We start from the raw sequence: 14909 nt of genomic DNA, 5'->3' as shown, positions 1-14909 counted from the left end.
CATGCACATCACCGTAGTGGTTTTACGGTCCTCAAATACTGATCTGCAATCTGCACATAAACATGTCTGCATTATATCAGTAAAGCCGTCCACAATCACGGTTCCTGTATGACTCCCCAAACTGGTCTGTGCCACAAATATGGCATGCTTCATAATTTACTGATCCCATCTACGTTCCAGAAACTCTGACTCAAAAGGACATGTGAAAGGACCCATATAAATACATGGTTCCACACTTTTATCTGCAAAAATTATGGGGCCTTAGCTATCACGGTCAGTCCCATGGAAGTGAATGGAACACGTGTCCTGCATGTGGACTACTGCTCAATTCATGCAGGGGACCCCAGTTCTCACGTTCAGTAAGGATTCCTAGTGTTCAGACCCTCAGGCTCTTATCCCCTGTCCTGTGGATATGAAATAAGTGTTGTTAGTGAGGAAAAACTCCTAGTTGTGTTTTTAGTATATTTTTGAGAATATATCCACTTGTCCATTTTTTATGAACTTTACAATTAAACATCAATGTTTAGTACCCTAATGTTAGAATACTGTTTTTTTTGTAGAAATTCTTCATTTAGACAAACAGCAAGGCCTTAAAGCTCAGGCTCTTCATGAGCTTGGCAATCTTCACCTGTATGCAGGAAACAAAAGGTAATGTTTATTACATACAATTGTGCATTGAGATCATTTGTAATATTGTATGTCAGGTTTATTTAAACATAAAAAATACATGTTATTGAAATGTGGGGAAGTTAATCCCCTAAACTGAAATGCATGCAGGACTTTACAAAAGTAAACAAACATGAGGGAAGATAGTGTCCCTCATGTTTCTTATGTATCAATGGGAATAGACACAGAATCAGTCTGCATACGTTCTCTACAACAGCTAAAGAGGTTTTCTCATCTCACTGTTTCAGCAAGTTGCCTGTTGTCTCTTCTTCTCACTTCCTGTATCCCTCCCCTTGCTGAAAAGGACACTGAAGTATCACAATACTTATGAAGATCAGATAATATGCACATGCTTGAAGAGAACAGACTTAGTGTTGTGTGTTTACATAGAGAGATAACAGACTCCGCTTTACCCTGCTGGCAGAGCAATGAGTGACATCCTTGTCCTTTCTCACAGGTCCCTGGTTATGGCAATGCTGTGTAAACAATGGGAGGAATAAGTTCACATAGCAGGCAAACAAAGCAGTATTTCTAAAGCAGTATATTTAGGAAAATAATTCCATTTACATAAGCTACCAGTATAGATAGTTTAATGTCCGTTCTTGTCATCCGATGACACAAGACCGCGTCAGACATTAACAATGATAGTGTTAACCCAGCTGAAATTTTTACTGTATGGGGAGAGTGACTTCTATGATAAACGTTATTAATGTAGCTAACCGTTTTCTCAAGTACAGTGCCCTCTTGACTATGAATACATCTTAGCAGTGCTCATTTGGTGAGCAGCTGGAGGTGTCACTTCAGAGGCTGTTTTCCAATAAAACTATCAAGAATTCAGTAATAAAGCATAATATAAAAGTTGTTAAAATCCATTTGCTAATCAATTAAATAATTACAATTCCACGTTAAAAATAATTTTTTCATGGCCATTATATCAACTTGAAGAAAAAGATTTGGACTGAGATAAAAAAAAATAAATTAATAAAATTGCAATAATACTTATTGTAGTATGCTGACTGTTGGCATTTGTAACGTATTTCATTGTATTATTTTCAGAATATTAGTACAAAACTTACTACTGTTAGTATAGCTGCACATCTCTGTGTCTTAGCCAGGTTTACTGGCTTGAGCTTAATGCTGGGAGTGGAACTCCTAGCATCCTAGTTGTCTTTGATGGTAGGGGTCCCTACCTGCCAGCATCATACTGTCCCATACCAACTGTTATGGTATATATAATGATTATTAATATGCAGTTTGTATACTAAGTAACATCACACAAATGTGCCAATAAAATGCAAATAAAATAAAGAATAGATACTAGTAGTAATATTGCAGATTGGATTAACTGTTCCATCATAGCAACTTCTAACAACTTGACTGTACTATATTCAGTATTGCATTTTAATAAGCAAGGTTACAGGTAAGAGGTATAATTCATTGCATTCACTACAATGGAGATTCACTTCTATAAGTCATACTTAGTAAATGTGTTGAAAACTGCATTAGGGGTTAAGGTGATGCTGTTTCCTTTTGTAACCTGTTTTATACTTGATGTTCGCTCTGTTTTTATGACCTTTACAATAGAGCTAATGAATAAAGTGCTTATAGCCTTGATGGCTTCAATAAATTGTGTGTTAATGGAAACTGATTCTGTACTAATGTATATGTGTACCTTTAGGTTTGCAGCTAGGCAGCCCGTAGAAGTTGTTTGATGATCATCCAATTTGCCAGTCAACATTACTTCTGTTTCAGACCAGAAATGTATGAGTCAAACGTATTACATTAATATTTCATATAAGTTTTCAAAATTAAAGGGTTATACGGGGATGGATTTTTTTTACAGTGCATTCACTTCACCGTACAAAATTTCTTAGTGCATAGCAGACAGTCCCTTGGTGCCCCAATGTTTAGCTCTGCAGAACACAGTAGGAAGGGAGGGGGGACTCATTTCCTTAGCCTCCCCTGCTTCTATTCTGAGTCTTAGTCACATGACTGACTCCTCTCTACTCTATGGATTTTACAGTACAGTAATTTAGAATGAATGCACTGTAAAATAATTTGTATCCCCACATAACCCCTTTAATCACAAAAATATGATTCATCTATGCATACAATTTCATCCAAAACTAGAACAAAAAGGAGAAAAAACGTCAAAGGGAATACATTATACCTAAACATATTTTCACATTTTCTCTTTTATATTTTTATATTATTCTCTAGATTTTGTATATATAGATATATATGCATATATAAATTTAATAATTTAAAAATGTAAAAGAAATAATATGAAATAAATATGAAAATATAAAAATGTAATAGAAAATTTATGAAAAAAATGTAATATAAAAAAATATTTTAAAACTATATATACTCAGAGCTATGCTTTACTGTAGACAATTTCAGCAGAAAATGTTGCAAAGTCTATTCAAGTTGCTTGCTAGTTGGGAGAAGTTGAAAGACATACAGATGTTATAAAGCTAAGTTTGTCAAAGTAGTAAAGATGAACTTCTCATTTAGCAAACATTTTATTCAGTTTTCAGTATTAGTTATAGCACAAAATTAACAGCAATGTGACAAATTCAGACCTACTACATTAGTATGTCCATGGATAACTTTGGAACACAGGAGCTAAACTCTTTAAAAGCTGGAAGCCATTGATCATGGCGATGTATATTAAACAAGAAATTGAACAAATGGGAGGTCTAAAAAACACCCCACACCATCTTTTATCTCATTTCAGTGGCTAAGTACAGTTCGCTCTCAATTTAAAGGGGTTTTCATTATACAGTGCCTTGCAAATGTATTCATACCCTTTGAACTTTATCACATTTTGTTCCCTTATTACCACAAATTTAAATGTATTTTTTGAGATTTCAAGTGACAGACCAACACAACGTAGCAGATAATTGTGAAGTTGAAGATCTGAAAAGTGTGACGTGCAAAAGTATGCAGCCCCCTGTATCAATACTTTGCAGAGCAACCTTTCCCTGTAATTACAGCTGCAAGTCTTTTGGGGTAGGTTTCTACCGGCTTTGCACATCTAGAGACTGAGATTTTTACCAATTCTTCTTTGTAAAATAGCTCAAGCTCAGCCAGATTGGATGGAGAGCATCTGTAAACAGCAATTTTCATGTCTCGCCATAAATACTCAATGGGATTTAGGTCTGGACTTTGGGCCATTCTAACCCATGATCTAACCCATTCCACTGTAGTTCTGGCTGTATGTTTAGGGTCATTGTCTTCCTCGAAGGTGAATGTCCTTCACAGTTTCAAGTCTTTTGCAGCCTCCAACAGGTTTTCTTCCAAAATTACCCAGTATTTATCTTAATCCATCTTCCCATAAACTCTGACCAGCTTCCCTGTCCCTCCTGAAGAAAAGCCTCCCCCAGCATAATGCTGCCACAACCATGAATACTTTTGCACGTCACAGTTTTCCGATTTTTATGTGATTAAAATTTTGAAAACCATATATCATTTTCCTTCCACTTCACAATTATCTGCTACTTTGTGTTGGTCTATCACTTAAAACCTCAATCAAAATACATTTAAGTTTGTGGTTATACGTTGACAAAATATGAAAAAGTTAAAGGGGTATGAATACTTTTGCAAGCCAGTGTACATCTCTCTGGTATGTTTTGGTTTCAGGTCTGGAATAGTTTCAGAATTTCTTCTTACTGTTAGTGATTGTATTTGTTCAAAAATCAAAAGAGAGACAAATCCTCTTTATTAAATGGAAAGAAACTAAACAAAAGCCAGCATTGGCTGCGAGGTTACAGTGGGATGTCAGCTTTGACCTTATATGAAAATACATAATCTATATTATCATGGAGCTCCGGGACAAAGTAGATTATAAACCTCATGTAGAGACTTAAATATTAATTGTTGGATCTGTTGTGAAGGCAACAGAATGAATGATTCAAGACAGAAAATGACTCTGGTTCCTAAATTTTACATCTAAGAAGCATTTTCTTCCATTATTCATTTAATATTGCTGAAGACGTAAAGGGATCCTATCATTTAAACACTTTTTTTCTAGTTGACACATCGGAATAGCCTTAAGAAAGGCTATTCGTCTCCTACCTTTATCAGTCGCCTCTGGCCTGCCATTCGGTAGATATACCATTTTTTACCAGTATGCAAATGAGTTCTTTCGCAGCACTGGGGGCGTCCCCAATGCTGGGAGAGAACTCTCTCCAGCGAGGCCTCCATCTTCAACAGCAACCGTGTCTTCTTTCTTCTGCCGGCTGGGGTCACACTCCTCTCCGGCGCGCATGCGCAGTACGCTCCTGTAGTTCATGTAATTCTACGGAGAACTACTGGAGTGTACTGCGCATGTGCGCAAGAGCGAAGTGTGACCCCAGCCGGAAGAAGACGCGGTTGCTGTTGAAGATGGAGGCCTCGCTGGAGAGAGTTCTCTCCCAGCATTGGGGACGCCCCCAGTGCTGTCTGAGCGCTGGGGCCCAACCCCGGTGCTGTGAAAGAACTCATTTGCATACCAGTAAAAACCAGTATTTCTACCGAACGACGGGCCGGAGGCGACTGATAAAGGTAGGAGACGAATAGCCTTTCTTAAGGCTATTCCGACGTGTCAACTAGAAAAAAAAAAAGTGTTTAAATGATAGGATCCCTTTAAGGACACCTTATATAAATGTCTTGAAATATATAGTTTTGTTTTGTTCATGGTCAGACTCTGTATTGTGTACTCATATGTAGAGATGAGCGAGTAGTATTTGTTCGAATATCGAATCCTATTATAGTCTATGGGAAAAAACGGGAATGTTGTTCCGGTTTCCATAGAAACCAGAGTTCGACACCTTGGATCGTCCAAGTTCCGGAATTAGCAGGATTAGGAGCACGAGGAGGTTTTTGCATTGAATTCAATGGAATTTTCCCGCGTGGTATTCGACCGATAAGAGTATTCGATCGAATAGTAGTATTCGATCGAATACTACTCGCTACCAAAACCACTTTTGAATAAGCCGTATACTGTTGTAGGGCTAGTTAGTGGTATAGTGAATATCTTTCATAGCAAATATACCTTTCTTGTGTCAAAGAGCAATTTTGCTATAGAGAAATTCAAATTATATTTCACAAGCAAAGGTGCTATTTGGTGCACTTGGGGTGAAGTCTCTTCTACTGGAGCACCATCTGCTTTTGTGGACGCTGCAAATAATTGTCCATGGGGCATGTCAGTCTCTCTGTTTTTGTGGCAGAATTAAGGAGAGACCACAGAAGAAATTTGATGCTTCAGCAGGTGTGACCCTGCCTGAATGCACCAAACAGTGTATTTGCAAATGGAATAAAAGTTGAATTTCTCAGCAGTAAGATTTCACTTTGATATACTGAAGTTGCAGTATGTTTACTATGTCACTAACTTGCCCATACATATACAGCATATACATCAGGGCACCATGTTGTGAAAATGCTGCATTGTATAGTACCTGCAAGCGGATGGGATTCTGGCTGATCTCAACCACATATTGCAGAAAAAAAATCTGCAGTGGAAAGGCTGCATTTTTTTAAAAAAATGTGTTTTTGAAAATGGCATTATGTCAATTATATTTATGGAAACGCTGACATTTTCCGTATTGGTACGATAGGTGTAGAAAGTCCACAGAGGAAAACTATGCACTTTCTGTTAAAAACGCTGCTGATAAAAAGTCATATGTTTCCATCGCATGTTTTCCTGCTGCGTTTTTTTAGCTGTATTTGGCTATGAGGCCTCTTCCCTATATTTCTTTAGTGAAGAATCATTTGTAGGACGGTTTACTATAAGATGAATGTTTTGAATTTGCATCTTTTAGCATATTTATGGATGTTAATGTGTAGGTAAATATGTATTCTTAGGAAATGTACTATCTGATATTTGCTATGATATTAGAGCATGGAAGTCATCTTTCCTCCAAGTCAATTGTCTTGATCTAACTGTTCGATTGAATATATGGCAGGTCTGAGCATTTTTCTCTGTAGTGTCGTTTTCCCAGCTTTTAAAAGCATTCAGTTGTATTGTATAGCCACTTAAGGGAACAATAAATAAAAGCAACTGGGGTCCCTGTCATATACCAAAGGGCAGATGACTGAAAATCTGGGGCTTTCATTCTGTCAGATAAAAATAACTCTTTTTGATTTATTTCACAGAAAATAAAAGAGTAACCTGCACTATTATAAACGGTATTGTGGCGTTGAGGAACCTGTGCCGAAATCCTTTCTGCCTCCTATCAGGCAGAGATTGCTTTATATGCTTTAGATCATCTACATATTTAAATCATCGCTGACCAAAATTATTTTGAGACTCTGCCAAAAGTATTTTCCTTTGAAATGACAATTCATTTTTCTTCTATAAGCTGATAATCTGTTTTGCGTGTGATATTTATCAACAAAGATGTTTTCCATTGTGACTGTCATATTTATCTAGTGCTTACAGTAGCGGCTGTCATAGCCATTTACCGTATCTTGTAGGGTTATTTAAGAGATTTATTGTGTTTACTTTCAATGCTTCTTATTGGTGCATTTCTTCTGTGCTGAGTTCCTGGCTTTTGCAGTAGGTTGCAAAATTAAAGTAGTGACCTATTGTTTCATAGTTTCAAGGTTATCAGCTCATCCTATTTCTATATACCATATAACATATGTATCTGTTATATACGCTCATCTATGCAATGCCCATTAAGCTGTCTCCTTTTATTCCACCTAGAAATTTATGAGCAAATGGACCTACACGGTCTGGCAGTGTCCACACTGAATAAGCAGCATGAGAATGTATAGCAGACTGTATAGCGGACTGCACATCCCCCAAACTAGTAACACCCAGTTGTCATACTATTCATAAATTTCTAGTTAAAATAATAGAGGAGTGGCACAGAGTTGTAAATAATTTGATTCAAAATTATTTACTAAAACAGACATCAAAAGTATTGGTATCACTTCTATCTGTTCAAAAATGCTAGTGAAGTATAGATGTACAGCCTCTATATGTGTACATGTCTGTGTAAATGATGTCCAAGGAATGTAATTTGGAAAAAGTGCTTGTAAATAGATATAAATACAATATACTTAGGAAAGATTCAGTAAAACTCGTAATTTGCTTATATATATCCCTGCACCCTCTTGGTTTAAAGGGTTTCTGGAACAATTCTATTGATTCTTCATCTTCCTGTGATACCCAATGCCCTGGCCAATGTGTACTTGAAGAGCTTGCTGCTCTTGATTGAGCTTCATTTCCTCTTCTCAGGCTACTGACATCACATCTATTGGTCACTTGGCCATACTATAGCTCAGTACCATTTACATGTATACGGGTGAGCTGCTATACCAAGCACAGCCACTATACAACGTATAGCATTGTGCTTGATAAGCAATGATGACGCCACAGCATTTGTTCAATCACTGAAACCCCTTCAATCAGCTGATCTGTGGTGGTTCCATGTTTTTTGTTTTGTTTTTTTTTTTTTTAAATGTAGATTGTGAGCCCCAAATAGAGCTCACAATATACATTTTTTCCCCCTATCAGTATATCTTTTTGGAATATGGGATGGAAATCCATGCAAACACGGGGAGAACGTGGTTCCATGTTTGGACCTCTGTCAATTTGATTTTTATGACCTACACTAAGAATCGGTGATCCGTATCATAGAACCCCATACTCATATCAGAGTTGAGTAGGTGGTCCTAATCACTGTATACAATGCATGACTGGAATTACCCGTTGTATTCTAAAGCAAGAATAAATAGGGCTAAATATTAGAACATTTCAAGCCATGCTGAATGACAGCTTTGTCTACATGCACAATATAGAGAGAAAGCTGTCAATCAGCAGCAGGTGGTTGGGGGAGCCATGACTCAGCATCCAGCGCTGGCTACAACTGATCAGCAGGGATTTTTTGATTGAAAACTACAATATGACATTGTGTAAATGACCCAGCTATAGAATTGGGGTCTTTTGCTGGTACTTTTTGCTGTCCTCAGATTACGCTCTACTTATATTACTAGACATGTACCATTTTGCTTTGGTACACATATGAGTTGTTGAAATCTGTAAGTGCTTTTGGAATAAATTATACTTCATACTGATAAAGTAATTCAGCATCTGGATAATATCCACATAACTCATTCTGTTGATATTCCTGTGTGTATGCATTACTTGATCTTTAGAACTAAAGAGGTTAAGTATTTTATTTGGCTGCGTGTGCACTAAATCCCCCCTATAGTGTCATATTTTTTTGCATTTTATATGTTGCAGAGCTGCTTTCAAATGCTGGTGTCAGGCCCTTGATGAAACGCTCAACATGTCTGATGCTCTTAATTCATGGCAAAAGCTTGATAGCTCCCCAGACGGCATAAGCAATGGAAGATCTAAAGATTACAGTGAGAAATTTCTTTCCCGAGCGGGAATTTGGGGTTGTTTGCTGGCTGCCGTCATTGCTGCTAAAATGTCTCGGTAAGTATTGAAGAAAAAAACTTCTTGATTTATTTTTATTTATCACGTAATGTTTAGTGCCCAGAGGGGAGCAATAAAAGCTTCTCCTGGTACATACTGAAGAAATAAAACGTTACAATATAGGAAGAAAAAACTTCTCCTTAGCAGCAGATATTTTCTTCTGCGTTCTAGTTTAATGCATGAACCCCTGTATTTAACCACATATATTCCACGCTTGTAACAACTAAATGGAAGCCATGCTATGGCATAATAAGAATCTGTATCTCTATAAATATATATATATATATATATATATATATATATAGTATATATGTGTGTGTGTGCGTGTATATATTTCTAATTAGAACCGCAGCAGGTTATCACCATGGATTCCACTAAGCAACATTACGCCTACCTAGGGAATTCTCAATGATGTGGTCACTGCTATAGCATCATCTGTGAGAACAGGTTTTATTGCCTGTAAACTGTCATTTAATTATTCTGTGACCTTTTTAGCGGAAATGTTTGCATTCTCAAAGTGCAGCTTGCCATACCAATAAATACCCTATGTGAGCTCACTATACTAAACTTCTTGAATCTGCCTCAGAATAGTCTTTAACTCAATGCATTTACATGTATATGGTAAAGTTTTCACATCTGTATGCAAAGAGCTTATTTAGATTGTGGACAAATATAAGTCACTCCTAATGTTGTAAACCATCTAAGGTCTCCTTCACATCTGTGTTGGTAATCCGTTCGGGGGAGTCCACATGGGGACTTCCCCGAAAGGACTACTGAACGCACTGGCAAGCAGTGTGCAGTGAAAGCACACAGGCCCCATAGACTGTAATGGGGTCTGTGTGCTCTCCGCACGCTGCCCACACGGAACATGGGGACAGAAAAGTAGATTGTGATCTACTTTCATACTTGCCAGTGCATATGGTAGTCCATTCGGGGGGGGGGGGGGGGGTATGGGGGGGGGGGTCCCCATGCATACTCCCCAAATGAATTATCAAACGCAGATATGAACTAAGGGTAACCTATGTAGTTTTCGCTCCTTCGGCATCTTCTCAGCTGTGAATGACTTCCCGTCTCAGTGACCACTGCTTCCCATTACATTCCAGCTATCAATTTCCATCCCCGGCTTAGAAATTAATTAATTAGATTTTTTTTAATGGAAACTATGCCTCAGTTTTTCAGCAGCACTACTAGAGGAAAAATTAGGTATTACACAGAGCTGGGTTGTCAGTAGTGTGTGTGTGATGTAGGAGAGGTCCACAATAGCAAGAGATGCTACTCATAACTATTCTTTCTTGTGGCCACTAGAGAAGGGTCCCACACCCACCTCAATTAACTCAAAAGATGGGTCTTCTAAACTTGACAACTCCTTTAAAAATGTATAATTATAATACTTCTTGATCCTGACCAAACATGGTGCTAGACCCAAGCATTTGGTAATGTAACAAAGTTGACAAGCAATAACACAATCCAAAAGTGTTAGTCCATAGTGTTTGACATAGCAAAGAACAAAGTATCTTTCCTTATTTAGCTGATAAGGAGCTTGAATGGAGGCTGGTATCTAATTATTAGTGTGACTGAGATATCTACCTATCTGCGGCCTCACATAAGGTTTTACAAGTCAGGTGAAATTCCTTTTCTTTGTCTTACTATTACTTTACCTATCCCAATGCTCTGACTACCTAAAATTATCTAAAATGTTTATATTATAGCAGATATATATACATCTGTGTAATTCTTTACCGCTGGGGGTTGTGCACTAATCTTGTAAAATAACACTGGTAACAGGTCACCTAATGTTCTCATTTCATTGGTAGCTGGCAGGCCCCTGGTTTCCAGATGCATTGCTTCTTATAGGTCTCTCTTTATAAGTCATTGCTGTATAACTTTCTTGTTTTGTATTTTTTTTTAGCTATATCTTGACATCCGATGTTAGAAAGAGAACAGATTGCTGCTTGCTCTCAGCTTTACTTTTCAAGGTAAGAAGCACATTTGTTTCTTATGAATTTCTGTGACAAGTAATAAGTTATCTGAAAGCAAATGACATAATATATGGTTTCTGTTTTTCTTTCTAGTCCTTGTTCCGCACGTCCCTGTCACATCCAGATGAAGATCTTGATTATGCATTATATGAGATTGGAGAAGGATGTGAAATATCTGAACTTATTCCAGGGATTGACCTGTTTTCTGATCGGCACAGAGCAGATGTCATAACTGTTGTTTCCAGTCTAGGATTTCTCATTTCTGAATTACATTCTCATGCTCAGAATCTTATGGTTCGTGCCCATTTTTAAAAAATAAATCAATATTTTATTTATATACTGCAATTCTTACACTGTTGCTTCTGGATTTTTTTTTTGTAGGAAACAAGTTCCAGTTTATGTCTTAACAAAAAGTTTTTGGTTTGTTCCACATATGTGTATTCAGTTTATATGGTAAAATTGAAGAACATAAATAACTGGCGATCCAAAGCAGAATGATAAAACTAGCCAAAAATCATAAAAGTATAAATGTCTCATAATGGATAGAAAGATAATTATAAAAAGATATATATAAAACAAATCCTGAAATATTGTATGATTGCTGTACAATGTCCTTACATTTATGGGGAAGTCCGCTCAATATGATCCTTCAGTATATCCTAGATAAAATAACATTGATGATTCGATAAACCCTTAGTCTTTAGATTATCTCACATGTACAGTACCAGATTTTCAGAAACCTCTAGACAGTAGAGACAATGAGAGTCCTGCTTACCCACCATACAGGATAAACATATGTATCCCTGTACACATTGCCAGTGAGAAAACTGTCAATCATCCTTTGTGGGAGGGGTAAACAGGACTCTTACCATGTCTCATAGGAGTCCTGACAGGATTTACTCTGTAGAAATCCTTCTCAAAATCCCGTAAATTTATATATTACACAGCTCAGCAGCAGAAATCACCTGGCAGTGGGTTTACTGATATTGTGAATGCTCCTAACACTGCCATTTCAAAGACTGGAGCTATACCACCCAAATATAGCCATAACAGCAAAAAAATCTTGAGTTTTTACAGATTTGGCAAGAGATCCCAGCATAATAACTCATAGAGATATGCATATCGACAACATTTATGCAACAATCTTTCTGCATTTGTTACAAAATGAAAAGACTTAGGAAGAGGATAGATAGAGGAATTTATCAAGCTTTATTGCGTCAAAAAGTCACAAAAATATTTTTGTGGTTTTTTTTGCAACTTTTTGGCCTTATATTCAGAAAATGTATGTGCCATTTTACATTTTTTAGCTTGCCATTGTGGAAATGTAGGCATGGCAAGTGGTTGTATACCAGATTTATCAAAAGTTACATGATTGTTTTAATCTCAATTCAGTAGATGTATGGCAAGAAAAGTGTGGAAAGGCCTCAAAGCAGACATATTAAAATCTAAGGTGCACCACATGTACTCAACATTGCTCCGTATTTGATAAATTTGGCACAAGTTATGACAATGCAAACCATTGCAGCTTTGGAAATGTTAACTATACTTATGGAAGCGCTAGCAGTTTTGAAAAAACACAGTAATAAAAGCTGCGATGCATTGCCATCACGATTTTTCCCACAGTGCTTTTTTGATGCGGCCTGCTACGTGGGGCCTTAGCCTAAAACTCCCCACATCATCCCTTTTTTGGTTTAATAGTGTTATACTTGTATAAATAGTTTACTTACACATTTACATTACCTAACATTTACACATTTTATAATGTGTTTTTGCAGATTTTGCCATTATTTACGTTGTACCAGTATTTTGTCAGCATTGTGTGCCGGGACCCTGTCAGAAGTGTGGAGGGAAGGCTCTTAAAGGTATGTGAAATTGTTATTCAACTTATTGACGCCGAGATAAACAGATGACAGCGTGACTTTTAACAGCAGTAAATGTATTACACGGACAGACATTATCTTGCCAATAATTGATTTGTTTGTATGCTGTCGTCAGTCATTTTTTTTCTTGTATTGACTACACTACATATTAGTATTTTCTAAACTAAAGATAGCAGTCAAGTGTCTTCACCGCAAAGGAAAACTGTGAGACTAGACATAACAGATTAACAGTTTCTGTCCTGTAGATATTGACCTCAGAAAACACAGTCATCTGCTTGCTATGACCAGCAACGCTGTTTCTCTCTACACGTTTTAGTATCCACTTCCTTATCTAGTATTACCTTTTTGCTTATGTACAGTGGTTACAAAGTCAAATTTGGCATTTGAGTTTTTGTGCCCTGTGGCTAATGAATTAGGATTGCACTTCTCTATTTCACTATTTTTTCACATACTCCGCCATAAAGGTAGCCAGTGGATATCCAGCATTCTTAGGGTGCATTCACACTGAGTAAACGCTAGCTTATTCTGAACGTAAAACACGTTCAGAATAAGCGGCGTCTAAAGCAGCTCCATTCATCTCTATGGGAGCCGGCATACGAGTGCTCCCCATAGAAATGAATGGGCTGCTTCTTTCACTCCGAGCAGTCCCATTGAAGTGAATGGGGAGTGCCAGCATATACGGCAAGTTCTGCTCATGCCGGAGCGTACACGCCGGCACTCCCCATTCACTTCAATGGGACTGCTCGGAGTGAAAGAAGCAGCCCATTCATTTCTATGGGGAGCGCTCATATGCCGGCTCCCATAGAGATGAATGGAGCTGCTTTAGATGCCGCTTATTCTGAACGTGTTTTACGTTCAGAATAAGCTAGCGTTTACTCAGTGTGAATGCACCCTTAGGCTGTATTCACACAGAGTAACGGCAGGCGTTTTTTGTGTGTTTTTTGCACATAGCGCCGCGTTAATGCCACGTATACGCGGCGTTAACGCGGCGCTACGCGGCGTTAACGCGGCGCTATGTGCAAAAAACACACAAAAAACGCCTGGCGTTACTCTGTGTGAATACAGCCTTAGGCTGCATTCACACAGAGTAACGCCAGGCGTCATTTGTGTGTAATTTGTGTGTCTTTTACGGCCGTCATAAAACGTTTACATAGAGTTCTATAGGAAAAGACGTCCGTAGTTTACTGCCGTCATTTACGGCCGTCATTACAATGACGGCCGTAAATGACAGCCGTAAATGACGGCCGTCTTTTCCTATAGAACTCTATGTAAACGTTTTATGACGGCCGTAAAAGACACACAAATTACACACAAATGACGCCTGGCGTTACTCTGTGTGAATGCAGCCTTAGGGTAAATTCAGATTGAGTTTTTTGGTCAGGATTTTAAGGCCGTATTCGCCTCAAAAGCCTGACCAAAAGACAGCTTTCATTGAAATCAATAGGAGCCGCTCAGGTCTTTTTTCCGGGAGCCGGTTTGTTCCACCTCCCAGAAAAAGAAGCAAGATGCTCATTCTTCAGGCCGTTTCGCCTCACGATTTGGCCTGAAGACACTCCCTCCTCCGTACTAGGGCCATTGATTGGGCCTAATCCGGAGCGAAGTGCGCGGCTGGGTGCCGGTACAGTGCATTGGCTTTCAGTCGTGGCTACCCATATGTTGGTCCGGAACCGCCTCAGGTTTTGGACCAAAAAACCCTGTATGAACTTAACCTTAAACTTAATACATGTATAGATAAAATACACATGTAGATGTAGATAAAGCAGGAACATTAACGTACGCTACCCATTCGGATCATTGTCCTTGTCCTAGTAATGTCCATATTTATCTATGTATGATTGTTCTTATATGAATGTACTTGCAGAGCGCCATTCCTTAACAAATATTTCCATAGAGTGCCCAAGTGCAAACATGCACCCAGAAGGTACAGCATATACTTAGTCATATACATTG

General features: G+C 38.0%; 1 protein-coding gene across 1 annotated transcript in view; it reads left to right on the top strand.

Moving 5' to 3' along the window:
- CFAP54 (cilia and flagella associated protein 54) overlaps nucleotides 1-14909 on the top strand; it is a 263167-nt gene that overhangs the window by 173391 nt on the left and 74867 nt on the right. The window contains 5 exon segments of the mRNA XM_075274556.1: nucleotides 561-648; nucleotides 8903-9100; nucleotides 11010-11076; nucleotides 11173-11373; nucleotides 12855-12941. Coding sequence (XP_075130657.1) covers nucleotides 561-648; nucleotides 8903-9100; nucleotides 11010-11076; nucleotides 11173-11373; nucleotides 12855-12941 — 641 coding nt within the window.

This window comes from Leptodactylus fuscus, chromosome 5 (assembly GCF_031893055.1).
Source record: "Leptodactylus fuscus isolate aLepFus1 chromosome 5, aLepFus1.hap2, whole genome shotgun sequence".
In the NCBI taxonomy this organism is placed as follows: domain Eukaryota; kingdom Metazoa; phylum Chordata; class Amphibia; order Anura; family Leptodactylidae; genus Leptodactylus; species Leptodactylus fuscus.
This window is presented reverse-complemented; position numbering and strand designations above follow the sequence as displayed.